The 24,528-nt window shown below is 40.8% G+C and overlaps 5 protein-coding genes across 11 annotated transcripts; 3 read left to right on the top strand and 2 right to left on the bottom strand.

Annotated features, from left to right (window-relative positions):
- Positions 1–374: 374 nt before the first annotated feature.
- Positions 375–3,650, top strand: prkag3a (protein kinase, AMP-activated, gamma 3a non-catalytic subunit). 4 transcript variants are annotated; one of them, XR_008608130.1, is made up of 13 exons: positions 375–491; positions 582–621; positions 718–818; positions 1,190–1,271; positions 1,357–1,415; positions 1,569–1,629; positions 1,717–1,771; positions 1,871–1,997; positions 2,123–2,288; positions 2,376–2,413; positions 2,494–2,640; positions 2,724–2,915; positions 3,320–3,649. XR_008608130.1 is itself a non-coding variant. In XM_055059585.1 (12 exons), exons 1-12 carry the CDS (start codon positions 474–476, stop codon positions 2,838–2,840), a joined length of 996 nt encoding a protein of 331 aa, XP_054915560.1. In that variant the 5' UTR covers positions 375–473; the 3' UTR covers positions 2,841–3,650. The 4 variants fall into 4 exon arrangements, 2 of the variants coding, with proteins under 2 accessions (XP_054915560.1, XP_054915559.1); XR_008608129.1 differs by having other exon boundaries at positions 3,317–3,649; XM_055059585.1 differs by having other exon boundaries at positions 1,569–1,614; positions 2,724–3,650.
- Positions 3,651–4,038: 388 nt separating this feature from the next.
- On the top strand, positions 4,039–10,553 carry retreg2 (reticulophagy regulator family member 2). The gene is made up of 9 exons (XM_055059625.1): positions 4,039–4,442; positions 4,803–4,906; positions 5,720–5,750; positions 5,962–6,091; positions 6,183–6,267; positions 6,789–6,926; positions 7,006–7,103; positions 7,500–7,635; positions 7,802–10,553. The coding sequence occupies exons 1-9, from the start codon at positions 4,189–4,191 to the stop codon at positions 8,518–8,520; spliced, it is 1,695 nt and encodes a 564-aa protein (XP_054915600.1). The 5' UTR covers positions 4,039–4,188; the 3' UTR covers positions 8,521–10,553.
- Positions 10,554–10,828: 275 nt separating this feature from the next.
- mdh1b (malate dehydrogenase 1B, NAD (soluble)) lies at positions 10,829–13,978 on the bottom strand. Of its 3 annotated transcripts, XM_055059627.1 has the most exons (10): positions 13,894–13,978; positions 13,686–13,798; positions 13,105–13,239; positions 12,747–12,889; positions 12,496–12,664; positions 12,071–12,428; positions 11,849–11,990; positions 11,275–11,450; positions 11,048–11,187; positions 10,829–10,896 (listed from the first exon to the last, which is right to left on the bottom strand). In XM_055059627.1, exons 1-10 carry the CDS (start codon positions 13,913–13,915, stop codon positions 10,864–10,866), a joined length of 1,431 nt encoding a protein of 476 aa, XP_054915602.1. In that variant the 5' UTR covers positions 13,916–13,978; the 3' UTR covers positions 10,829–10,863. The 3 variants fall into 3 exon arrangements, with proteins under 3 accessions (XP_054915602.1, XP_054915603.1, XP_054915604.1); XM_055059628.1 differs by lacking the exon at positions 13,686–13,798 and having other exon boundaries at positions 13,894–13,975; XM_055059629.1 differs by lacking the exons at positions 13,686–13,798; positions 13,894–13,978 and adding an exon at positions 13,799–13,888.
- Positions 13,979–14,227: 249 nt separating this feature from the next.
- Positions 14,228–19,375, top strand: fastkd2 (FAST kinase domains 2). Of its 2 annotated transcripts, XM_055059504.1 has the most exons (12): positions 14,261–14,276; positions 14,806–15,322; positions 15,407–15,510; positions 15,594–15,702; positions 16,072–16,195; positions 16,324–16,463; positions 16,579–16,751; positions 17,306–17,463; positions 17,557–17,790; positions 17,871–17,952; positions 18,797–18,911; positions 19,194–19,375. In XM_055059504.1, exons 2-12 carry the CDS (start codon positions 14,837–14,839, stop codon positions 19,311–19,313), a joined length of 1,845 nt encoding a protein of 614 aa, XP_054915479.1. In that variant the 5' UTR covers positions 14,261–14,276; positions 14,806–14,836; the 3' UTR covers positions 19,314–19,375. The 2 variants fall into 2 exon arrangements, with proteins under 2 accessions (XP_054915478.1, XP_054915479.1); XM_055059503.1 differs by having other exon boundaries at positions 14,228–15,322.
- A 571-nt stretch (positions 19,376–19,946) lies between these two features.
- Positions 19,947–24,011, bottom strand: LOC129379067 (uncharacterized). The gene is made up of 4 exons (XM_055059639.1): positions 23,709–24,011; positions 22,745–23,080; positions 22,492–22,640; positions 19,947–20,508 (listed from the first exon to the last, which is right to left on the bottom strand). Exons 1-4 carry the CDS (start codon positions 23,770–23,772, stop codon positions 20,395–20,397), a joined length of 663 nt encoding a protein of 220 aa, XP_054915614.1. The 5' UTR covers positions 23,773–24,011; the 3' UTR covers positions 19,947–20,394.
- Positions 24,012–24,528: the final 517 nt, after the last annotated feature.

Raw genomic sequence — 24,528 nt, 5'->3', positions numbered from 1 at the left:
GCAGTGTATTTGTAGTGACTTAAAGTTGTCAACAGAGCTGATGAGGTGAGTAACCTGAGTCCTACTGCTGCAGTAAGGCAGAGGATCTATGATACTGTGGGCTTGATTCTCTTCCTGGGAACCTTGAGACGGTGCCAGAAGATGTAAAGTTAATCGGTGCAATCTCAATTGTGGTTTACACAATTTTATGTAATAAATGCTCTCAAATTACACAGGTTCACTAGGAGAGACAATGGGAGTAGAAGGACACAATGTCCTGAAGGACAAGAAAGCAGATGTCTAGATTTGGGATAAACCAGACGGTCCCTCCCCTTGAACCCATGCCAGTTTCCTTTTCCCCCTCCCCCCTTTCTTCCGCCGCCACCAGCCCAACACATACCACTCTGCAGCTCCTAATATAGACCCAACTGGTTTGTAACCAAACAGTCCCTGTCATTCGAGATCTGCTTTTTTTTTCATGGACCAGCAGGATAATGGAGCCTCTTTCACAGGTGCGTTTGTTTACTGAGCTGCCATTGAAAAGGATCATTTGCAGAGGTCGAGTTTTAAGGTCTTTACAAAATCCTTGCCTTGTGTTGTAGGTGTCGTGTTCACCAGAGGAGCCGACGGTGAAGAAACAAGGTACGTTTACATCTGTGCACATGCAGGCATTTGTATATTTCTGTTGTGCTTCACACGTTGTCTGTCTCCATGCTGATGAACTGCTGTGGGTTCTAGAGGCTGACACCACAGTCTACCTGAACTTCATGAAAAGTCACACTTGCTACGACGCCATTCCAATCAGCTGCAAACTGGTCATATTTGATACAACATTACAGGTAAGCCTAGACTTTCCCAATAGAAACATGGACACAAGGGCTGCTCATTTTAACTAAAAAGTGCTCGACTATTTGGCTTTCCAGTAAACTGCAGAGTTACAATCCAGTTAAATCACATCTGTGTTGTATGGAGTTCATCAACGCTTAGCATCCGTGATCAGGTTTTCCAGCCCATGGAGGTTGGAGCGCATCCTTCTTTCCCGTTCTTACAGCCGAAGCAGCACATTAAGATTAAGATCTGAGGAATAAAAGTATTTTTTATTTGCTGAAACTGAACCATGACGCTGGTGTCTGGCTTCACACTCTCTTTCAAGCCACTCGTGGAATTTAAACAGCACTTGCTGTCGACTTTGGTTCTGTTTTCTCTACAGGTGAAAAAGGCCTTTTTTGCCCTGGTGGCAAATGGCCTGAGGGCTGCGCCGCTCTGGGACAGCAAGTTGCAGAGATTTGTGGGTAAGGCTGTGCGTTTCCCCGTCGACAGTGTTGCTTTATGTGGGTTTGTGTAAGAACAGGGCTGTTAACTCCATTTCTTCCACAGGTATGCTGACTATTACTGATTTCATCAACATACTCCACTGCTATTACAAGTCACCTCTGGTGAGCATGAATATACGGCAACTTTGAATAACTTTTAGTCAGTTTTACTTTTTAATTGATGATTGCTATTTTACATTATTGCATATTGTAAGGACGGATGCAGAGAGTGAAACGGAGAAAGCGTCACTTATTTGTTCTTGTTTCCTCCCAAAGGTCCAAATGTATGGACTGGAGAGCCATAAGATTGAAACGTGGAGAGGTGATTCCCTTCAAAGTAAATAACAACCACTAACAATAACATTATCTTGAAGCTAAAGTCTTGCTGAATATCAAATTCAGCTCTCCCTGTTTTTCAATCCAGACGTGTACTTAAAGTCTCCAACTCAGTTCCTCATCAGTATTTCTCCACAGGCCAGGTGAAAACAAAACAAAAAAAAAAAACTCAGAGTAAATTTTCACTGACTTTTCCAGCAGAGCCTCAATTTCCTCTCTTGCGTCCCCTTTTTCCTGCCCAGCCTCTTCGATGCCATCTATTCCTTACTCAGATACAAGATCCACAGGCTGCCAGTCATCGACCCGGAGTCGGGAAACGTTCTCCACATCCTGACTCACAAGCGAATCCTCAAGTTCCTGCATATATTTGTGAGTTGTGTTATTGCTGCTGTTTTCTGAAATAAAATGACAAAAACCAGAAGGGATTTGTGTGGGACAAAAACGTTTTTTTTTTTCATAGCACTGAACTTTACAGTTTCCGGATTTATTTTCAGGGGAAAAATTTGCCCAAGCCTGCATTTCTGAAGAGGCCGGTCCAGGAGCTGGGCATAGGGACGTTCAGGAACATCGCTACAGTCCACCAAGCATCACCGCTTTATGAAGCCCTGTCCATATTTGTGGAGCGGCGAGTGTCAGCACTTCCTGTGGTGGATGGACAAAGTATGCTTTTCAAAGCCAACATTTTGCATCTCCTTGATATTATTTGGCCTTTAGACGGTTTCAGCATTCAGATGCTTGTTTTCACAGGCAAAGTGGTGGCACTCTACTCGAGATTTGATGTCATCGTGAGTACAGCAGAAAAGATTTGACCTAAATCTCTGATTTCGGCCTTTCTGTTGTTTGCTGATTTCTTTTTTTTTAACAGAATCTGGCAGCCCAGAAGACCTACAACAACCTGGACATAACGATGGAGGAAGCCATTCGCAGACGCACGTGTTGCGTTGAGGGTGTGATGAAGTGCTATCCAGATGAGTCTTTAGAAGCGGTTATAGATCGGATAGTTAAAGCAGAGGTTTGTGTTATTTAGGCTGGTATTTTGCCATGAAGTCAAGAGGTCAGGTGTTAAAAAAAACTAACTTTTTCTTCTTCTTCCAGGTCCACCGGCTGGTTCTGGTGGACAGGCTGGATGTTGTGAAGGGTATTATCTCTCTGTCTGACCTCCTGCAGGCTTTGGTCCTCACACCTGCAGGGATCGATGCTCTTCTGTCTTAGGAGGAAATAGAAGAAGTTCCTCTTTTCTGCTTTTCTGCCTTTGCGGGCTTGACGTCTGGCAACGTGCAAAAGCAGGTACACTCTGAAGTTTCTCCACTCTTAGCAACAACCGTCCACCATCTTATTTAGCTCCCATAACCATGGTGTTTGTTTTCATTCATTTCTAAGATGAAAAATATGAAAGATCATGTTTGGGAAGCACCAGATGTAGGTAGTTTGAAAGGAGAGAAGATGGCCAGGCTGTAAGATGATGAGTGTCTCCAATCCCATCTCTCACCAGGCTCCTCACACTGACTCAGTTTGCACAACGCAATCAATGTTTACTCTCTGTAATCCTGTTTATATTCAGTACATGTGAACAGATCCAGATGTTTTTTTTTTGTGTGTGTGTGTGTGTACTGTCACAAACAGCCAGCAGGAACCCACTCTAGTTTTCTTTAACCCACTCTCTTCCCCCACTTTACACGGTAAACAAGAAGCACGTGACCTTTCTCCTTATCTGTGACGACGCTGATGACGCCGCCGCCCATCTGCGCTCCTCCCGTTGAGGGCGTCAAGCTGAAACGATGAGAAGCGACAGCGGAAGTAGATGTTTTTGAGCAAACGTGAATCAAAAGGCGATGTCAACGATTCGACATATATTTGAGTGTTTGTTTATTCGTTATTTTCAGTGCAATTTAACAATTAATCCCAAATGGGAATTTGATAAAAAATAAATGAATTAATTAATAACCTTCTGGTACCATTGTTGCTTTGTAGTAAGTAATGAGGTGTAATAATAATAATGATACTACTACTAATAATAATAATAGTGTTTTGTGATTATTTAATATAATTTCAATTAAATACATGGCATTAATATCAGCAAGTTATTTGTAATGCATATTTATTTTACCAATTAAAATAATTTAAAAAAAATTCAATTGATGAAAAACTTTTTTTTTTCATAAATTGTTTTGGAATTTATGAAGAAGGAAAAAAAAACATGTTTTAAAATTAATAAGGAAATAAACGCTTCATAAATTGTTTTGGAATTTATGAAGAAGAAAAAAAACATGTTTTAAAATTAATAAGGAAATAAACGCTGTTTCATTAATGGAAGAAATAATTTGTTTCAGTGTCCCTAATGCTCTTCCGTAGATTTACTTTTGAATTTGTGTACGTTTAAAGCATCTCGCCAGTCTTCTAATCTTTGATTGCTTCTGAACTTTTTAAGTTTAGATTCAGTGTCTTTTATTTTGAAGGGAGTCATCCGGAAACTGTAGCTTTCATTGAGCGTGTCGTCTTGACAGACCGTTCCATATACCCCGTGATCTCCAAAACAACACAACAAAAGTGGGGAAAAAACATGGCGAGCGGAGAGGAGGCCACAAAACGCCCCTTGGTAACCTCCTCTTCGGTCGGCCTGGAGGATCTGTTCCCCGCCGGGACCTCGGAGCAGGCGTGCGGGGACGGGAACCCGGAGCTCGATCGCTTGCGGGAGCGTCTCCAAGCCTGGCTGTCGCCGTACGAGCCCCTGCTGCTGTGGGTGCAGAGGCTGCTGGTCTGGGAGAGGCCGCTGTATAGCGTCTCAGCCGCCCTGACTCTTAACACTTTATTCTGGTAACGAACGAGCCTGCGTTTATCCGCGTTTTAGCAATGAAACGGCTTTTAATCGCATTTTAAGCTGATGTCAGCGAAGGTAGCACGAATAAATGTCAAGTGAAGTTAGCTAATCCCACGTCTTTAGCCTAATGCTAACTTAGCTTGTAATTTAAATACAGTCAGCACAGGAAGCTTTATCTGTGTCTGTTGAGTAAATAAATGAGTTGTTTCCCATTGAAACACCTGCTGCTGCTCTAACAGTCGTTTCTTGTCCGGCTGCGTGTCGGAGCTGCGGACCAGCTGTCAGTGTCAGACTCGCTTGGCCCCGACGCCGTGAACGCATCAGCGACTTCTAAAGGTCTGTGTTTGGCTCCACAGGCTCCTGTCCTCCACTTCCCTGCGGCCCCTGTTCCTGCTGAGCGTGTCCCTGCTGGGCCTCATGCTGCTGGAGAGATGGAAGCCCAAGTTACCCATCATTACAAGTGAGCTCAGGTCTAACTGCTGTTATTACTGGGTTGTTTTGGACCTGGTTCTGGGCTGTTTCACTGTCTCCACACTCCACAAGGCAATAATATATCTGGGTAATGGCTTGGAACCTCAGGCAGATGTCAGGGGTCCAGATTTTTCACATTGAGGGAAATTTGTGGTGATGGAGTTTGTTTTTTTAACTTTGGAGAGGCTAAGTAGCTGTAAAGAAAACTATATTTTGTTGCCATGGTTACACATCAGAACTGTCATAAAGTAAATAGTGCAAATGCAAAGACTTGATGGGATCATTGCACAAACTAATTAAAGGGGACTTGTTTTTAAGTTGTTTCCCTTTTCGGTCGTTAGTGCTTGTAATCCACTGTAGTTACGTAATTCCCATATCTAAAAGTGAGAAGTATGTAGCAAATCTCCAGCTTTAATTTGAGTTCTTAAAGTCTCGATAATTGCGATCAGGAAGAAGTTGAGGGTGAAGGGGGGGAATAAATGTGAAAGCTTAGAGACCTAACAAACCGGCACCCTACGGCTGGATTTAAACAGATCCTTTGAAGAGCACTGTGAGTCCACCACTGTGACATTTGTCCTGCATGCTTCAGTGTCATTGTATTTAAGAAGTTTGTTTGTTAAAATAAATTATTTATCTAACAACGAATCACATAAACTGCACCAGATTAAGGTAGCGTTTTACTGAGATAAGAGAATAATTCTTGATTTCTGATTTGAAAATAAGAAATCTGGATGAAACTAACGTCGAAGGCACCGATCTGAAAAATTAAGACATTTTTTATGTTTCTTCTTTATCCCTGCAGTTCAACATGCTGAGGCTGAACCTGCACAAAGGTCTGCTTAAAATCACATTTTCTGTGTGTTTTCAGTTTTTCTTTTAAGAAAACAATTTGTCGTTTTTATCGTCCACTTCTGTATCCGTCAGTGCATGAGGACGATAGCTTAGCACGTTCATATTTCAGGCTGCAGGTTAAGGCAGATTTATTTTCTGCAGAGGTGTTAATTTTCTCTTTCTCTGCACGCCTTCTTTTCTTTTCAATTCAAGCCCAACTTTGAGTTCGGAGCATCATCTGCTCAGCGTCCCGGAGCTCAGCCACCACCTCGCCGAGAGCTACGTGACCTGCTGCCTGTATCTGCAGGAGATGCTGCAGTACAAACACAGAAACCATGGAAGGGTGCGCTCAGACACAAAATCCATTTTAACCAAGGGAATTTGTGCAAATATTTCTAAAACGTTGGTTATAAAATCATTTCTCTGGTTCCCAGTTCTGCGCGATGATGTGCAGCGGCTGCTTTGTTCTCGCTCTGGTTGGTCATTATGTGCCAGGAATCATGATTTCATATATCATAGGTGAGTCATTTTGTGTCTAATTGTCATGCAGAAACACAGTCGAGCTGTCTGGTTGTCGTGATGAACTGCCTGCAGGATAATGAGTAAATGCAGTGTTGATAACAATCCTGTTAGTAGGGAGAAAAAAACAAGTGTACAATGCAGCTTTTAAACTGCTGGTTTCCTTGTAGATCACTTATTATTCATTTCTGTCGACATTTATTTTCATATAGTTATATATGTGACAGAGGTCCTATTTCGTATCTCCTCAAAATGGAAAAACAAGCAAACATGCCTTCAAACTAAAACATACATGTGTCAGTTTTCATAAGCTTTGTGAAAATAGCCACTTGCCTTAATTGCACAGTCAGATCAATAAGAGGCTGCTGACTTGGCTTTATCAGGGGTTGTTATTAATTCCGAAGGCACTGTTGGCTTTTCCCTCCCTTCTCTGCAGCATCTTGCTTTATTAAATGTGTACAGAAAGTCCTTTAAATGAATAAATCTGTGGATGTTTTTTCTTCATGTGTGCATATTCTCAGCCCTAAGCGTGCTGCTGTGGCCCCTGGTGGTGTATCATGAGCTGATCCAGAGGATGTACACCGGCTTGGAGCCGATTCTGATGAAACTGGACTACAGCATGAAGGGCGACACTGAGCACCGGAAGCACGACAAGAGGAGTGAGTGTTTGTTTTGCTCTTTTCTAATAGAGTGTCATGTATTATTTATTGCATTGATGTGTGTAAATACTTTCCACAGAGGTAAAAAAGGAGCTGGAGGAGGGGGATGAGCCCAGAGCAGAAACAGAAAGTGAGAGCGAGGAAGAGGAGGAAGAACTGTCCTGTTTTGCTCCAACGGTATGGACTCGTACTACACAGAAGCTACATATATATGGAAATGTTAAAGGAAGCAGGAGAAAAGTGGAGCTTGGATATATTTTACGCTGAAATCAACTCAGTTGTGAAATCGAGGGGTATAGTCAGTGTCTTCTATTCTGGTGTTTCAAGTCCGACTACATTCCTGCACCTGGAAGGTGTGTGAGGGTGTACTTAGTTTCAGGATTGTTCCTGGATCGAAGTCAGAGTGCTTAGCAGTTACTTAAGCTCCTGGATTAATTTACTTTAAGTCTCACTGATGTTGCAACCCGGCATCACCACAGAAGAAGTATTTTCTTTTTTTTCCGTCAAAAGTTGAAGGCAAAGGCGAGATTCACCTTTAAACTTTCTTTGTTCATTTGCTTGTGTTATTGCAAGGTGGATGTGAAAACGACAGCTCTGGCAATGGCCATCACAGACTCTGAACTGTCAGATGAAGAAGCGTCCATATTGGAGAGCGGAGGCTTCCCCGTCTCTAGGGCCACCACGCCTCAACTGACTGATTTCTCTGAAGGTAAGTCTGACTCTTTCAGTCAGTTCTGCAATTATTTTAGAAATTAATTAATACATCAATTATTCTGACAATGAACGATGAGATGTTTGCTTCGAAGAAGGAACTAAAAATCAGGTTGGTAGAATTCTTCAAGTAGTGAGAGATTTGTGTCACTTCTCTGATCCAGACCTGGACCAGCAGAGTTTCCACAGTGACCCAGAGGAGGCCTTCCTGCGGGATCTTCCTGAGTTCCCCTCCGTTGATGAGTTCCCCTCCATAGAGCACAGTCTGCTTCACTTCCCCCCGCGAGTTCAGGCCGATGGCGGCCAGTCGGAGAAGGAACCGCTGAGTCCCGCCACGCTCCTCATCCAGCATCTGGCGTCGCCTCTGCACTTCGTGAACACGCATTTCAACGGACACGGGCGGCCACCAGGGGGCGAGGAGGGTGCCCTGCCAGCAGCTGGGGTAAGAGAAGAGGTGGAGGAGAAGGCGGCGGTGAGTCAAGGCACGCAGCGCTCCTTGGAGGCTCTGAGCGAGGAGATAGTGAGCACGGCCATCTCCACCGTCGTGCAGAACACTCTGTCTGCGCTGCTGCGCTCCGGCGAGGATCCCTCCCTGGCCGACTTCCTCCCGACCGAAACCCTACCGGGCGCTCTGGAGTCACCCAGCCAGTCCGCCGACACTACAGTGGGAGTCCCGGATCCGGACAGAGACCCAGAGGACGGGGCTACGACGACAGAAAGGGCTGCTGGCGAAGAATACCCGGATGACACTCTAGTAGCAACTGAGGAAGAGGACTTTGAGCTTTTGGACCAAAGCGAACTGGAGCAGGAGGACGAGGGTCTGGACAGACAGGTGGGCGGGGCAGATCCAGGTCCAGACGCACCTCAGCAACAACAGTCATAGCCCCACTGGTCCCCCTTCCATCTGCTTTTGCTTTGATTTGTACATCATATCCATAAAATCCCCAAATGTATAAATATATATGTCTTTCTCTCTGTTTAATAGTGATACTCCATTCAGTGAAACAAAACTCTACTGTACCTTTTAAAGGGGACGTATTATAGGATATTTTATTGAAGAGCTGCCCATTCTAATGCGTTTACAGTCGAACTTCTTCCATTTTCTTTACAAAATTAAAAGCTGGTTCTGATTAACCAGCAGCCAGCACTTTGTAGAAAAGTTCAAATTTCTAACATGTTACGGAAAAATTCCTAAATTATCCTGTTGACATGCAGGGCAAGTCAGAGGTTTACTCATCATGGGAAAGAGTTCTGTCAGTCTTTTTCTTTTTGTTAAGTTAGAATAACAATACTGCTTTTTTTTTCTTTCTTAAAGAGAACAGGAAGAACTTTAAATTTTTAAAAGATTTTCTCTAATCCATGTTTATATTTTTTTAAAGAGATTGTCATGGAGGGAAACAAAATTAAAAGATGCTTCTGCGTAGCCAGTTTCTCAACTGCTGCAGTAAATGAGACACTGTTACGCCAATATCCATGCTGTTACATAAACATAGACGTTACTTTGTTTAGAAACGTATTTAAATTTGCCTTATAGTTGATTCCAGAAGCATTTTCCAATGCAGAACAACTGTCCTGTTGCATGGACACCACTGGATGTTTGTTACTTTTCATTAGTCCTGTCTTCATTCTTTTTGTCCACCAACTCTAGTGGCAATGAGACCACACCATGATGCTGCCACCACCGTGCTTGACCTATGGAACCATGGAGTTTAACGAAACTGCTTCCCATGATGAGTGTGTCTGAACCATAAATGTGTCCCCTGGTTGCGACGGTACAGTAGAGGTTTGTGTCGTTTTCCTCCTGAATGTCTGAGGCAGAACCTGAGTGAAGGATTATCGGTTACGGGTTGTGTTCGCCTGGCAACCAGAATCTGGCTCCTGATGACAGTAGCTAATTCCCTGAGTCCGTCCCCGAGCATAAGTTTGTCAGAAGGTAAAAATGATGGATTTAGATTTATAACTATTAATATATGCTATAAATTATTTAAATTAACAGCCAGCTAGTATAGAAAGACTGAACGTTTATTTTTATCCTTTTGGCTACCATATTAATTGTATATAGGTGTTTTAATGGCACGGTGTACATGCAGATGTAAATTGTAGGAAAATTACATGAATCCTTTACTGAACCTCTGCATTTTCGTTAAAAAAAAAAAAAAAAAGAAAATTTTTTTTAGTGACTCGTTGCCTGAAAATTGCAGCTTTGTCATTATTGGATGTTATGAATATAGAAATGGCACACAAGTGACTTTTATGCGTGGTGAAACAGAAGAAGGATGCAATTTTTTTTTCTATTGTCATCTGTACATAATTGGTCCATTTGTGACTGAAAAAAAAAGTAATATAGGCCCTACATGTGTATAGCTGTCACTGTTTGTTACTGTTCATGCATGCGGTGTATTTCGCATGTAGGATAATTTTATTTTCAGGGGACTTAGCCTAATTTTTTTTGGGTTTTTTCTTCCTTTTCTTGTAACGGCTCGGTAATTATTACAACAATTTGCTCAGAAGTGATCGAGTCCGTACGGAGGGGCCTTCTCTGCTTTCATAAACGACTCAGCATCCGACTCAGGTTGTACAAAAGCGAACAAGACGCAGTGGAATATGTCTCCGTTTCCTGACCGGTCGTAGTGCATCGTATTTCTACTAATCTCTGATCTGTTTTCTCCCAGTTGCTAATAGTGTAGAAATGCAAAAAAAAAAAAAAAAAAAGATGGGAAGTGTATTTTCTGCATGTAAAAACAGCACTCTGTTCAAGTTTTCCTTGTCTTCAGACAAAGTACTGCACAACTTGTGATGGGGAAAAAACCCCCGAAAAAAACAAACAAACCATTGAATGCTTCAGGTGAAAAGAGGTTCAGTTTGATATTTTGTTACTAATGATGGAAATAAAAGTTTAATGTTTAAAGACTTCTATACATGGAGATGGGCTGATAAAGTCATTTTATGTTTAGCGACTATAAAAAGTGACATTCAACAATTATAAGGAAGAAAAAAAAAATATTTTTTTTTTATCTTTCCTTTATCCAAAGTTCTCTGTTTAATCTTTTATGTCTAAATGAACAAATCTGTTGCAGATCGTCTTTGCAAAGCAGAACCGATTTGACGTTGAACGTGGCAAAAGGAAAACTTTAACCTTCACTTTTGTGACGGTAGAAGAAGACAAGGACAAACTGAAACCGAACGAGAAGGAATTGACCAAACATTTTATTTGTTTTCGCATCTTTCATTCAGGATCTTCAAATTGCATTTCCTTTTCCTGGAAAACAGAAAGAAAACACTGTTAAGTTGGGACTGTATGTAAAAACATGTTTCAGATCGTCAAAAAAAACAACATAAAAGAGAGCCTCAATGCAGTTTTAAACAATATTGAGTCAACAGTAGGTCAATTTTTTTTGTGTTTGCCAAACCTTCAGCAGTTCATCTGCACAGAGCTGGAGTTCCTCCAACATCTTTTCATTAATATTCACATCCTCCAGAAGAGACCATTTGCCGTTCGTACATGTAGCTGGAGCTGAGATGATGATGCCTTCTGGGAGATCGTAGAAGTCTAAGTACAGAAAGTTGCAACGGTATTCATATCAACGCACGTTTCACTTTCCTCCTGCTGCGTAAATCTGTGCGCCCGAGTCCTAACCTGAGGAAGCTATACCGAGTGAAAAAAACGCATCTGGACCAGACACTCCGTGCCAAGTCTGCAGCACTTCCAGGATCCCGTTAGTGGCTGATATTGCGGCTCCCCGGCTGGTGTTTGAAAACAAGGCCTCCCGCTGCTGATGGACCAGTGGCTTAAATTCTTTTTCTATCCATTTTCTGGAACAAAAGGAGGCTTTTAGTTATTGTTTTGCTTCGTTGCACATTATGCATGCGATCATTTCGGCCATATTGTAAGGCAGGCGGATTGTGCTGACATTGTTTGCACAGGCTGATTTTCAGCCGATAGCTGGCAGATGCACACTCTTAATGGGGTGGAATCAAAGAAATGTTAATTCATTTCTCTATGATTTCTTATAATTTAGATAATTATTCAGTACAGCTAATACAGGCCTTATTCACTTTTTTCCCAATGGCACATTTGATGGCCAATCAAGGTCAATAAAGCAGCCACTGCACTTTTTCCTTCCACTCAACTTTTCTTTTACACTGTATTTAATGATCCTACATTAAAAAGAAAACGGATTGTTGCAAAACTCGCTGGAATCTTGTCAAACCTGTCGAATAAAACCCCGAGGACTGGCTGGGAAAAGTTTGGCGGTACCCTGACCGCCCCTGGATAGTTGAAAACTTCCGCCCACCGCAGGTCGATGATGAAATTGCCGCTGATGTTCCCCCACACAATGACATCCGCGATATCTAAAGCAGAGGAAGATCAAATTAAGATAATTTGTTTCTTGTTACTTTTCTTTTTTATGCAGAAGAAGTAGAGTCGACACCTGAAGGCATCACGCACAACTTCTTTGCGAGCACGACTCTGACTTCATTCACCAGCTGGGTTGCGATGGCAATAAACTGGTGGCTGTTGATGGAAGGAGCGTTCTCCATGAGCAGCGAGCATCTCATGTTGATGAAAGACACCCCGGCCACCATCACCTTCACCTCTTTGTTGGCGCGTTCGTCAATGAGGCGCCCGTACTCTCTGTAGCGCTCAGATACGTCTTTAACTTTCTGCTTCCTGGCCTTGTCGCTCTGTTCCTCTGAATCTGAATCAACACTGAAATCATTGAAATCGTCCAGCAGGATGATGACGTGTGCTTCATGGAAAGCCTGTCCCAGATCTGTGTGCACCGTCACCTGTGAAGTCACTGTGTCGGATTACATTTTTAAATCTGCGCGACAAAATTGCGTCGAGGCGACGTACCCGGTAGAGCAGACGGAGTGCCAAATCCTCGATGTCCATCTTGAGCATCTGCATTTCTTCCTCGTCTCCGCTCAGGTGCAGCAGATGGATAGCGACCGTTTGAGCGTCCGGGAACGTCTCATTGGACAGAAGGAAGGGGATCAAGATTTGGGATGTTAAGCAGAGAGCGCTGCAAGAAAACAAGACAGAAGAAATATTAAGGCAAACAGATTGAAGGGGTATTTCCATTTGAAACATTCATCCTGACTCACCCTGTGATCCACACGTTACAGGGACGAATTAGACTCAGGCGATGCTGTTCTTCAGCAAGAAGGCTAAGTTGTGTTTCAAGGTTCTCTGCTACAATTCTCTCCAGCTCATCTTCGGGTATTTTTGACGTGACGCCGTAGTAGACCTAAGCAACAACAATCAACAATTGATTTAATCCGAAGATTAATTCTTAACATATCCACGGAGTTTGAAACGACCCTTTAAAACACAGGTGTCAAACTCAAGGCCCAAGGGGTCAAGTCTCGGAAGGAGATTTAATATAGTTAATAAAATAGTAACAGTAGTAGAAAAGTTAATAGGTGATTTGTATGTTTCACCAGAGAACATGTCCGTTTCTACCTTGCAATGGTCCACAAAGTCATTGTAACCACCCAACAGCATCCCTTTGCCCCCTTGTTCCACCAGCTCCCTCCAAATGATGGGACTTTCCTCGTGTTTCCAGCCATTTTTATTGCATGTGATTTCAAGCCATTTCTGTGAGAAGAGTAACAGCGGAAGTGTAGAGACAAATAGGGAAGGATGAGCAAGAGTAAATAAAACACAAGAATGGTGGATTAGATTAGAAATAACATTATTGTCTCTGGAAATCTGGAAATTGACAGTCAAACCGAAGCAGATTCACACCGAGATGAAAGTATAAAAACATAACTGAGATTATGATTACAAATATTTGGCAGAATATGAATGTATATTAAGACTACTTTTAAGAAATGGTGTGGGGGTGGGGGAACAGTATAAATAATAGTTGGGACTGTTTTTGAGTTTTTTGGGGAACAAATCTCCAAAAGTCAAATATGTGCTCCAGAAAATGTCGCCTGTAGGCTTCCGTAATGGATAGCATAGTTCTCTCTTTTCATTTATTACAAGAAAGGCGCTACAGATCACATTAAAACCTTGTAAAATGGTAGAGGCATAACCACCTCCCACTCTGATGGCAGGACGGGGATCTTATGGACCCTGAATCTCGGAAGGGTTCGCTGGAGAGTGTCTGCTAACCGCTCCGCTTCGGCATACAGAGGACAGTCCGCCTTACCTGTAGCAGTTGAACATTTTTGATACGTCCTTCATGTAACTATTATCATGAAAAATGCATTGTAAAACGTAAAATAAAATGAGATGAAGGATTACCAGCGAGCACAAATTTCGCCATTTCACAACGTACTGTCACATCTTAACCATTGAAAACAGAAGGCGTCCGTTGCTCGGCAACCGAGATGAGTTGTTGCGTATATTTGAATCCGTGTAGAAACATTTCTCCTAAATTCTTAAAATATATTTGTAAAAAAGAGTTTCAGATTTCAACACGTGAAAGTAGACATAGTTTCTAATATCAGCATATATTGTTTTTTAGGATTTATTATTTCACGTACTAGATTGACGTACAGAGAAGATTTTTCGTTTTTTTAAAAAGAATTTCAGAAGAAGAAGAAGCGAGGTCGACGTTGCTAGGGGGACACAATACTGCAGCGCACGCGACTTCAACCTACACATGGGAATGAACGCTAACACGAGTTAGGCAATATTTATCTCATTTTGTAGCGTTATTCACCGTCACTAAATGAATATTTCTTTTCGACTCTTTATGGAGTGACACGTGCAACGCCGACAGAACATTGTTTGCTTTGTATGCGGTTGTGTTCCGTTGAAAAGGGGGGAAGCTAACGAGGGCTAGCTTGTCATTTCATAACTGGAGGGAAGCATTTTGACCTTGTTTCCCGAATACTTTGGTCTTTCCTACTAACAGATCATTTCTTGTGCCTGGTTTCTATTTTAGAGTGTTACTGACTAACATAGGAAAATTGTGACGTGTTGCCTCTTTACGTGTCAGCATATCAACCTGTATATTATTTCAAACGAGAAACAAAAAAACTGTCTTATTTAGATGTTTAGGTAATTAAACTCAGTCTAATTACACAATATGACTATATGGGTGACAAGTGACATCATCAAATGGTCACTGCGCCTTTGCTGCCACAGGTTTCCATGGAAACGGTCTAGTTTCCCAGTGCTGGCATCAATTAAAGATTCCTCTTTATCTAGAAATGGATTTACAGGTTTCTGGGGCGGAAGGATGAACCAAAGCCGCCTTTCTGGGAGTCTTAGTACCACGAGGTTCTATTCCTGTGGCGAGAAGGACAGTGAAGATCTAAAAGGCAGCAACAGTATCACTACAGAGAATTCACTTTCGACTGATGAACTCCACAAGACCTCCTCAGAGCAGAGATGGAGGATTTCCCCTTTCCAAGAACTCCTGAATCGCTGCAACTCCCCGTCAGACGTGTTAGACCTCACATCCAAGTACGCGCCCACAAATCGACAAGTCAGCGACTGCCTCAGCCGCATGTGGTTCTCCACAAAGAAGCTGTCGGACGAACAGCGGCGCTACGAGTTGCAGCTGATGTTTGAGCATCCTGAATTTGAAAATCTTCTGCAAAGGGCGACGAGGTCTGCCCAGTACATGAGTAACAAGGACGTTGCCTACTCCCTTTTGAGTATGGTCAACTTGGGGGTGGCTCAGCGCAGCCACGTAATCCAGACCTTCCTTCGAACTTGCCAGGTGAGCAGTTGGAGATTGTCTTCTTCGATTTAAAGACCCTCTTTTGATTCCATGTTGACCCTAATTTGTTTTATTCACAAACAGGAGAGACTGAATGACTTTGACGAGAAAACGCTGTCCATGTTGGCCTCTGTTCTGGAGCGAATGAAGGCTTGTCAGAATGTGGATGCTTTAAAGGAAGGCATGAGGTGACACTTGATATTTTAATTCAAGTATTAGGTAAAGTCAGTTGATTTTTAAGCTTATTTTACAGAGTTTTGTTGTACTTCAGGCTGGTTGTTGAGGCCCGTCTTCCTGAGATTCAAAATGTTTTGGCTCTCCAGACCATGATGCGACTCCTGGGAAGAGATGCTCCAATAGAGCTCAAACAGAAACTAGAGGTAAGTTTGAGTCTTCACCACTTTAGGTTTTATGATTTTTTTCTTAATTCTCTTAATTGTTTATTGAATTGATAAATAAATGAATGTACAGCACCATGCAAATCTATTCTTTCTTGTTGAAATTTTGTTTTTACATTTATCCACTTTACAGCATATTATATTAATTCCAGCATATTAATTTAGATAAATCATCAGTGATTTTCACAGACTGAATTTACAATAGTGATATTAAGTGAATATGTTTGCAGCTTTAATTTCACTATCGTTTTCCAGGCAAAATGTTGAAAAATTTCAAAACCGACTGTTTTGTGAAGCACTGTATGTGTTATTTTCTGCCTGGTCAGATTTTCTGTACCTCATGTGTTTCAGAGAAAGGCTTTGTCAATGACTGACCAGTTCAGCCTCCCCAATGCCCAACACATGATCTTCACCATGGACATTATGGGGTTCCACTCCAAACCACTGCTGAAATTTTGTAGTGATAAAATCAAAGGTGACACCTTAACCACAAGGAAAGACTTGTGAATCACTTGAACTGTTGACAAACTGAAAAGATATGTAGGAGATATATTCACTGATACTTAATGTGTATTTTCTTTCTATTTTTGTGTTTTCTGATAGACAACCTTCATAATATTCCTTTCAACATACTGTACAACATACTGCAGTCCTATAAGGACCTTCTCTACAGAGACACAGACCTGTTTACTAGCATTTCCGATTATGTTGCCTCCACATTTGACATGTGGACCAATAAACAGGTGCTGGAAGAGACATTTACATTCTAATCTTTATTTGTTGACATTTGTGGAAAATATATATATATATATTGCCAATCATATTCAGTTGCATAATAATATACCCTCTTTTTTTCAGCTGGTCTTCTTCCTGTCTGTATTTAAGGACCGTCACTTCTGTCCTGCCTCCTTAATGGAGCTTTACACTGAAAAAGTTATTGCCAACCCTGAAGCGCTCAACCTGAAAGACCTCCTGTCTGTCATAAAGGTTTACTCCTCGCTTAACTACGATCTGCGGCATCAAAGACAGGCGTAAGTCACCAACCGTTCCTTAGCAATGCGAATTGTCTGAGTTTTAAGTTCAGGTGTAGACTAATTACCAGTTTAATGTTCAGAGAGAAGTCCAAGATGTGATGAATTAGGAGAAGGTGCAGATTTGTTCCTCTGGTGTCTTGTACCTGGATCACTACCTGGCCACTACAGTTATTCTGGAAACAAAACCAGGGTTTTAAGAAGTATATTTTAATAGTTTTATTGTTTTGGACATTAACTTCTGTTCATATTGTCAAAACAAAAAAATCCTTGAGGTTAAAATGTCTATAAATGTAATGTACACACTCACAGCAGTCACCAAGCTCTTACCATTGAGGAAAAAGGCTATGCGGCTCTGCATGTTGTAATTAGAATTTTCTCCAATATAATAATTAATATTTTATTAAATTGTGCATGTAGAGCACAGTTCAATAATCCCAGGATGAGCTGCACCCAGTTCAAGCTGCTCTGGCAAAACAGTCGCATAAATTACCTATTTTGTTCCGTTTAGTTTTTCATAAAATGAAGATGGTTGCTGTTTTTCATATCTTTAGGTTTCTTGATAGTCTCAGCCATGCTCTCATCTCCTATCTGCCCAAAATGTCTGGCCTGGAGTTGCTAAAGAGTGCCTACTACCTGTGTGGGATGAATCACTTCCCATCTGCTCTCCTGGAGCAGCTCCTGAGTAGCAGCACGCTGGAGCAGCTAGCATGTAAGGACAATCAACCCATTGTCTGATAAGTGAGGCTGTATTTCATTTGCGTGTTTGATTTTGCATTTCCAAATTAAACTATTTTCTTCTCAGCTTCAAGTTTCACAAAGAGCAAGGAGAAAATGTTTCAGAGAGTGGACATATGTCTCCGTCTGGACTGTCCTCCTCTTCCTCAGCCCTTGATTGTCCCCCTGTCCGTCCTGGGGAATCCCACTCCCTACCAGTTGGTTAACCCGCTCCTCTCAAAGAGCCTGCAGCGTGTGGTGGCAGATCAGGCGAATGCATCTCTGCAGGAAATGTTGGTGGTAGAGAACTTCTACATCATAGGTAAAGATCTGGTCTTGGCGGAAAGACGTTGGTGTGCACGAACTGGTTCAACACACGCGTTTTTATGTTTGCGCTTTCAGATGGTGTTGTAACCAAACCTCTTCCAAGCCAGCCGCGTGTGTCGGAAACGAGTAGCATTTCCCCAGCAGAGAGCAGTCAAAGGTAAGGAAATGGCAGCAGTAGACTGGTTGGTCTCACAATAAGCCCAGCTTTTTTGCAAATCTGCAGTCTGTGATAGGTTTTTCCTTTTTTTTGGTAAATGCTTATGTCATATTTGGTAAGGTTTGCTATGAAAGCAGGTAATGAGGATGTTTCCAGGTAATGATATTCGCTGTGATTTCTCACGCGCAACTGCTGCTCTCATAACGGTTTACGGCAACAAAGTCCAAACATGTGAAGTTAGACGCCTTAGACAATTAAATGTCCAAATAGATTTCCATTTTATGGCAATATGTTGCATATTTCCATAAATACTTGGGTAAACACAGTAGAAGATACAAATGTAGTTTTTTGTCGGATCATATTGGTATGAATATTTGGGTCATAAAGCTTTTTTAGCACTTGTGAACATGAGTTTATTTCAAGCCTTATTTATAATTTAACTTTATATAAGAATACAAGCATTAATAAAATCAACAATAAAATCTCAGGAAAGACTTTCAGATGACTGCTGAAATGTTTTCTGATTCATTAAAAAGCAAAAACTTCAACAAATTAAAAATCCTGCTTGGAACAAGCAAAACTAGACATAAAACTCTAACCAAAATAAAAGAAAAAGGGAATAATCAAAGGAAACACACTAATAGGATTAATCTAGGGAAACTACTTAGAAAGGGTTTTAAAACACCCAAGAATTGTTGCATAAAGATCATGCAAAATGTAAGTAATTGTGCTGAAGAAGTTTCTTGATTTTTTGTTTTCTCCCTCCAAGATAGCCAGACCTCGGTATCCAAATGTAATTATTTTGTTTTTGTTAAAGCTGACATGTCTTTTTGTCATGTTCTAGACTTGCTGTTATATATACTCCAAACTCAAGTTTTTGCTTTGGTACGTTACACCCCCGTGGACCCCTCGCTGTCCAGATCCGTCATCTGAAGATTTTGGGATACACTCCTGTCTTGGTGAGACTTTTGTCTTATTTTACCCATAAATCTTCCCCGGTGTCTCTCAGTAACAGTTTGGTTACTTAATTTCTTTTATACGCAGCCATGCTTTAACAATTTATTAGATGTACTGAATGAACATTGCTTTCAGTATGATGTAAATTCGTACGGTTTAAAAATCTATAGGCAACATCTGTTAACGTCATCCTGGAATGATAACATGCGATCAGGTTGATGTATGTTGAAACAGCGGCTGTTATTAGACGAAGCAAAACTTAAATTTGTGTTCTTCATCTGAAGGTAACAGAGCAACTTCTACAATCTTTATCCGAGGAGGAGATGATAGATGAGATGCGACGACTCATTTTTCCAGAACACGCATCAGAAATACAACCACGAGTAGGACATGCAGAATCCTAAACACACGAAACAGGACTCTCTACATTATTGTACAAATTAATTGTTTATCAAAATTGTTTGTGTATAAATAATATTAATAAAGATTTTAAAAATGAAGGGCTTTGAATGTATTTTCTGTTCTGGTCGGTACGAAAGGACTGAGCTATTCCTTTGAAATGCAGTTTTTGTTATAATAAAAAGCTATTCTATTTTTAAGATTTCAAACAGCTTCATAAGCAAATACCTGAGATGATCTTTGCTTCTGAGAGTTGCTTATTCAGTCATTCTGGAAAAAAAATGGCCAATAATTGGCAAATGACAAATAATGTATGTGTTTTTAGTCATCTTCTTACCTCCCCATTCAGTTTGAAGGCTTCACAGAAACATTATGCTAATTCCGTCAGTTCTTGCGGTGACTGTGAAAAGAAGCTTGCTACTAAGTGAAACCAATAAAACCAGCGTGAGTGCTTGCACAGAAACTGCAAGGTGAGCACGGTAAAGGTGGCGCGCCTTTGAAGCTCCGACGTCTGCAGAAAGTACCAACAACCAAAGAGAAAAAAAAAAAAAAAAACGTAAATGTAGGGAGACAGGAAATGGTGCAGCTTGTTATTTTCAATCTGCAGCTCCTTGTGTTTAAGCGAGTCATCGACCTCAGTTCGGTCTTTGTGTTGATTCTCAGAAAATGAACGAGAGCGTGTTTGCAGAAGAGGCGTTGCAGCTTGTCAAACTGTATTTATTTAAGTTGTGGTCAGTGTTGATCCACAAGGTGTTGCACTGATTTACAAACTCGAGAGAACTCTTTAAATGTGGTTGAGTACCCTCACTGAGGCACCACCTTCTGTTTCGACCACAAAGATAGGGGTTCCCAAGAACGTATCTGTCTTTTACAGTGAGCGAAACAGGAAGTGAGCAAAACCTGACACTGTCTTTAATATACGCATCATTGTTTCAGACGCCCTCATAAAGGAAGTGCTGCTTTTGCCAGAGATGAACACACAGAAAAATTAAACAAAAGAAACTGATTACAGTTATGTTATATTCATTGTAAGTCCTATAGATAAGAAGTATATTAAGGAGTGGTGAGGAAAATGATCCAGAATCATCAGAAGTGTTTCGGTATAGGATGGTGGAGTCCTCTTTTCTTCCTGCGTTTGGCAGGAGGTCTGGGTTTGGTGTTTATGTAGTCGCTCTGGGAATCTGCATCCTTCATCTTGTGCTGCAAGACATTTAAAGCAACAGACTCAGTGAACTTGAAGTTGTAAATCTAGACATAGAGAAGAAGTAGCAGGTATAATCAAGGTTTGAAGTCAAGTTGTGGCATTTTGCGGTTTCAGAAATGTGTAAATCAGTTTTAATCCTTTTTGGTTGGCAGACTTCTAAAACGCAGGAGAACATGAACAAACATTTCCAAACTCTTATTGTCAATGTGACATTCGTCCTGTGCAATTCAGTCGAGAAACATACAAGACCTCATTCGGGGAAAGATTTTTTTTCAGGTGAAGCCATTCTTTTTTCGTTACTGACTGACATCTGGAACAATTCACAGTTTTATTTAACTTGACCCAGTTTTATCTGAGGAAAATAAACCCTTTATATACCTGTCACCATGTTTCACTCTGAGTATGTTTGCCATGAGTGCAAAGCAAAAATACATCTACATTCGTCTGTTTGTAGATCATATTGCTCTTGCGACTTTCACACATATTATTCCATCTTTCCCTAATGTCTTGTAGCCCTATTCAGACAGGATTTATTTATTTTTTAATTTTAGCTTGGCTTTCAGATTATTCCAGCCAGGCCTGAATGCTTTCTTTCATGAAAAATGCTTCTGCTATCACATTTTTATATCACAAATATCTGGCAATTTGACAAATATCTGAGATCCTTGTTTCATAAACCTTTTGTGTTGTTGACACTGTTTTTGGTTACAGCTTTAGAGCTGAGCATCTTAACTTTCAAATATGGTAATGCTACATGATAAAGCCTTTCATTTGTATTTTATTCTCGCAGCCATAAGCACCAGAAATGTGGTTTCATAATAAAATACTCATAAGCACATAAATACCAAGGATTTATGTTCCTCTAAGTTAAATAAATGTCAAGTTTTACAAATTTACCACCAATCAGATAATTCATTAAATAACCAGTGGCATATTTCTTAAGTATTTCTATAACATGGTTTTTAAAAATTATAAATAATTTAAAGTTGCAATTACTTATTTTTAGTCGTCTGTTTCTAAGTAGGATTCTGTTTATAGTGTATTGAGTTGTCATCACTTATTTTCTACCGTCTTTGTGCACAGCCTATTTAGATCCATGCAGTATAGATCTGACATGCTGCTCATCATTTGGTTCAGTCACACAAAAGCCGCTGCCAGCCTCACGTTTTGCAGAAGACAGACGCTGACGTCAAATATTGAAGAAATTATTTTGCCTGAACTCTGGGCTTGTACAGCTTTCACATGTGCAAAAACCAAAGCAGAAACACCTTTATGCTTAGCAGCATTAATTTTAGATGACTGATGTAAGAAAAGAAAAAAAAAACTGCAGTTTAGCATGCCGCCGTCTGGGTGTGAAAATGTCACTCAGTGGGATGTTCAAATTTGGATTCTGGCTGCAAGTTACATTCGCAAACCTCCAGTTTGCCCCAAACATTTCCAACTGTGAATATTCACTTCAGCAACTTTTAAAATCTTCTAAAAGAAGTGAAGAGAAAGCTGAATGTTTTACAGCCGACCAGGAAATCAAATATTCTCTTGATTCTGTCAGTGATCAGTTTTTTGTTGTCACAATCTGTACACTGCAACCAGCATGCTTAAATTACATTTAAAAATGCTTCATTTGTAGGCTTAATGTTTCTAAATTCCTTTTTAATATTTGCTTAAGAAACATTTGATAATGTTAGTTACATAATGCTGAATTACAATAAGTTTATCTAACATTAATATCCAATTAACATTTAGAATGGGTTAGGTAATAATTAATGTATGATTACCATTTACTAACAAATGCATATTTAAGCTGTTCAAAAGATTTGTAATGGATTGTTAGTTGTGGAGAAACTATTTTTTACTTTGTTCTATAGAAAAAGAAAAAAAAAAGAAATATTTTGACTTTGCACTGACAAAAAAAAAAAAATCAAAAATCGATCATTGATTGAGTTTTCTTCTTGGGACGGTGACATTGAGGAATTACTTACCCAGATAATGAAGGCAGTGATAGTAGCTGCTAGGCTGTAGGTGCTAAGAAGTACAACAACCACAATCCAGATCCAGACAGACATGCCTGTTTTTGGCTCTTCTGGTTTGTCTGTTTTACATTCTGGTGTTTTGCGCGGGCATCCTTGTCCTGAAAGAACCATATGTTAAAGTAATTTTTTTCTTTTTGGTTTATTCTACAACATGCACACTTAATCCTGAAATGAGTTTTGATGTCATCTCTGACATATTCACCTTCCTCAAGGATCACGACTGTACTGTTGATGCTGATGATAGGAGGAGGGTAAGTAACTGTACCCTCACATCTGTAGATCGCTTGGTTCAGGTTTGCTTTTTTCGTAAGCCTGAAACCAGTAAGTGTCCCGATCTCGTCTTTTTCTCGGTGGATGTCTGGATCGGTTCGGTTGCACGGTTTTTCTTTTTTGGGGCACACTTGAATCAGGTTTTCGTTCTTGTAGAGCTTATATGCCACCTCAGTGTCATTGGCTTTGGTGTGTCCGACAGTCATGTTTGGGCAAGGCACAAACAATTCGGAGCTTTCTGTTGTGCATTGCACGTCCAACTGTTGCTCTGAAGAGAAAAATGTGAAAGAGATCAAGCGTCGATTCAGTTTCTAGCAGTGGTCGTACATTTCATTCATGCTTGATTGCTAAATGTACATTTGTTATTTTCAAAACATCCTATAAACAAATCAGAAGAGCTTCAGAGACCCATCCCTCTTGATATTTTAGCTTGAATTTTGTCTCACCATGGAAATGGTTGTTTCACAGCAGCCAAACGCCCACAGTGGAATCTGCTTGATATCAGCCGTTCTAGGCACTTTTACCTCTCAGACATGATGAAAATACAAGTTTGCAAAGCGAGTGGCACAGTTGAGTCACCCAGTGTTGCTGCGTCTTTGCCATCGCAAAGTTGTGTGTCAAGTTCAGTTTTCTCCAACATAACTCTGTGTTTGCAGAGACTGCTTTAACTTTGCTGCTTAATAATATTTTGCCGCTTTTCTTGAATTTTCCACTTTGTTGAACACTTCATATAAATATATTAAATAACAATAATTCAAGACATGAAACAAGACTTGTACTTGTACCACACAATATTGCGTTCTTTGGGATAATTGAACTAAAGTTGATAACTGTTCCTATAGTCATTCTAACTCCTACAATGACTTGCAGACTCTTATGTTGTGTTTTTAACTTACCGTTGCATCTGCCAGATGATGTGCAGCTCAGCAGGATTATTAGCAACCAGCAAACTCCCGGCATGGTCCCGACTTCTGCACGGACAGCGACGACTTGCTTCCAGCAGAAGGATCTCCCCTCATCACCGACCAGCTCTAAGCTCCTGCAACGAGCTGCATGAAGCCGTGTGCTTGTAGAGGAATCTGATCTGTCGCTCCAATACAGTCAACCCCGCTTCCACGCACGTGTTCTTGTCATGTAAAACATCATATCCTCACTTTACACCCCAAGTGAAGCTCACCCACAGAGCTGCAGTGACTTAAGCTCAGGCGCCCTCTCGAGAGAAAACATCCTGTGGCAGAAAACGCCTCCTCTTATGAAGTTTCCGCTCTCTCCTGGGGTTTGTGACCTCCTGTGACTTACAGCTCGTGATCTTGAATCATGAATTAAACAAAGAAATCATAAGATATTTGCTTCCCCACAACCCGCCCTGCTTTCTTTTGTGTGTGCTGTTTAACGTCTGAGATTTATTGTCAGGGAGTACATATTGGAGAAATGAGAAAGTCACAGAGGTCACACAAAACACACTGATACGTGTTGTTTTTATTTCCTCTGTGCACCTCAGATGACCCTTATTTATTAGAAATAGAACATATTTGCTGGAAAATGAAGCCATAAGGTCGTATAAGTGTGATTCCTTTAAAATTAACACTAAAATAACATGCGGCACAGATGGGTATGTAAAGAATTTACATACCCAAAATGATGTGAGGTTTTATGTTATTTGATTGAAAGCACACATCCAACAAAAATTATTGCAAAGTCCTGAAGTTGTTTCTG

Source organism: Poeciliopsis prolifica, unplaced genomic scaffold (genome assembly GCF_027474105.1).
Source record: "Poeciliopsis prolifica strain line A6 unplaced genomic scaffold, Auburn_PproV2 SCAFFOLD055, whole genome shotgun sequence".
NCBI lineage: Eukaryota > Metazoa > Chordata > Actinopteri > Cyprinodontiformes > Poeciliidae > Poeciliopsis > Poeciliopsis prolifica.
Note: the sequence above shows the minus strand (reverse complement) of the source record. Positions and strands in the feature narration are given on the sequence as shown.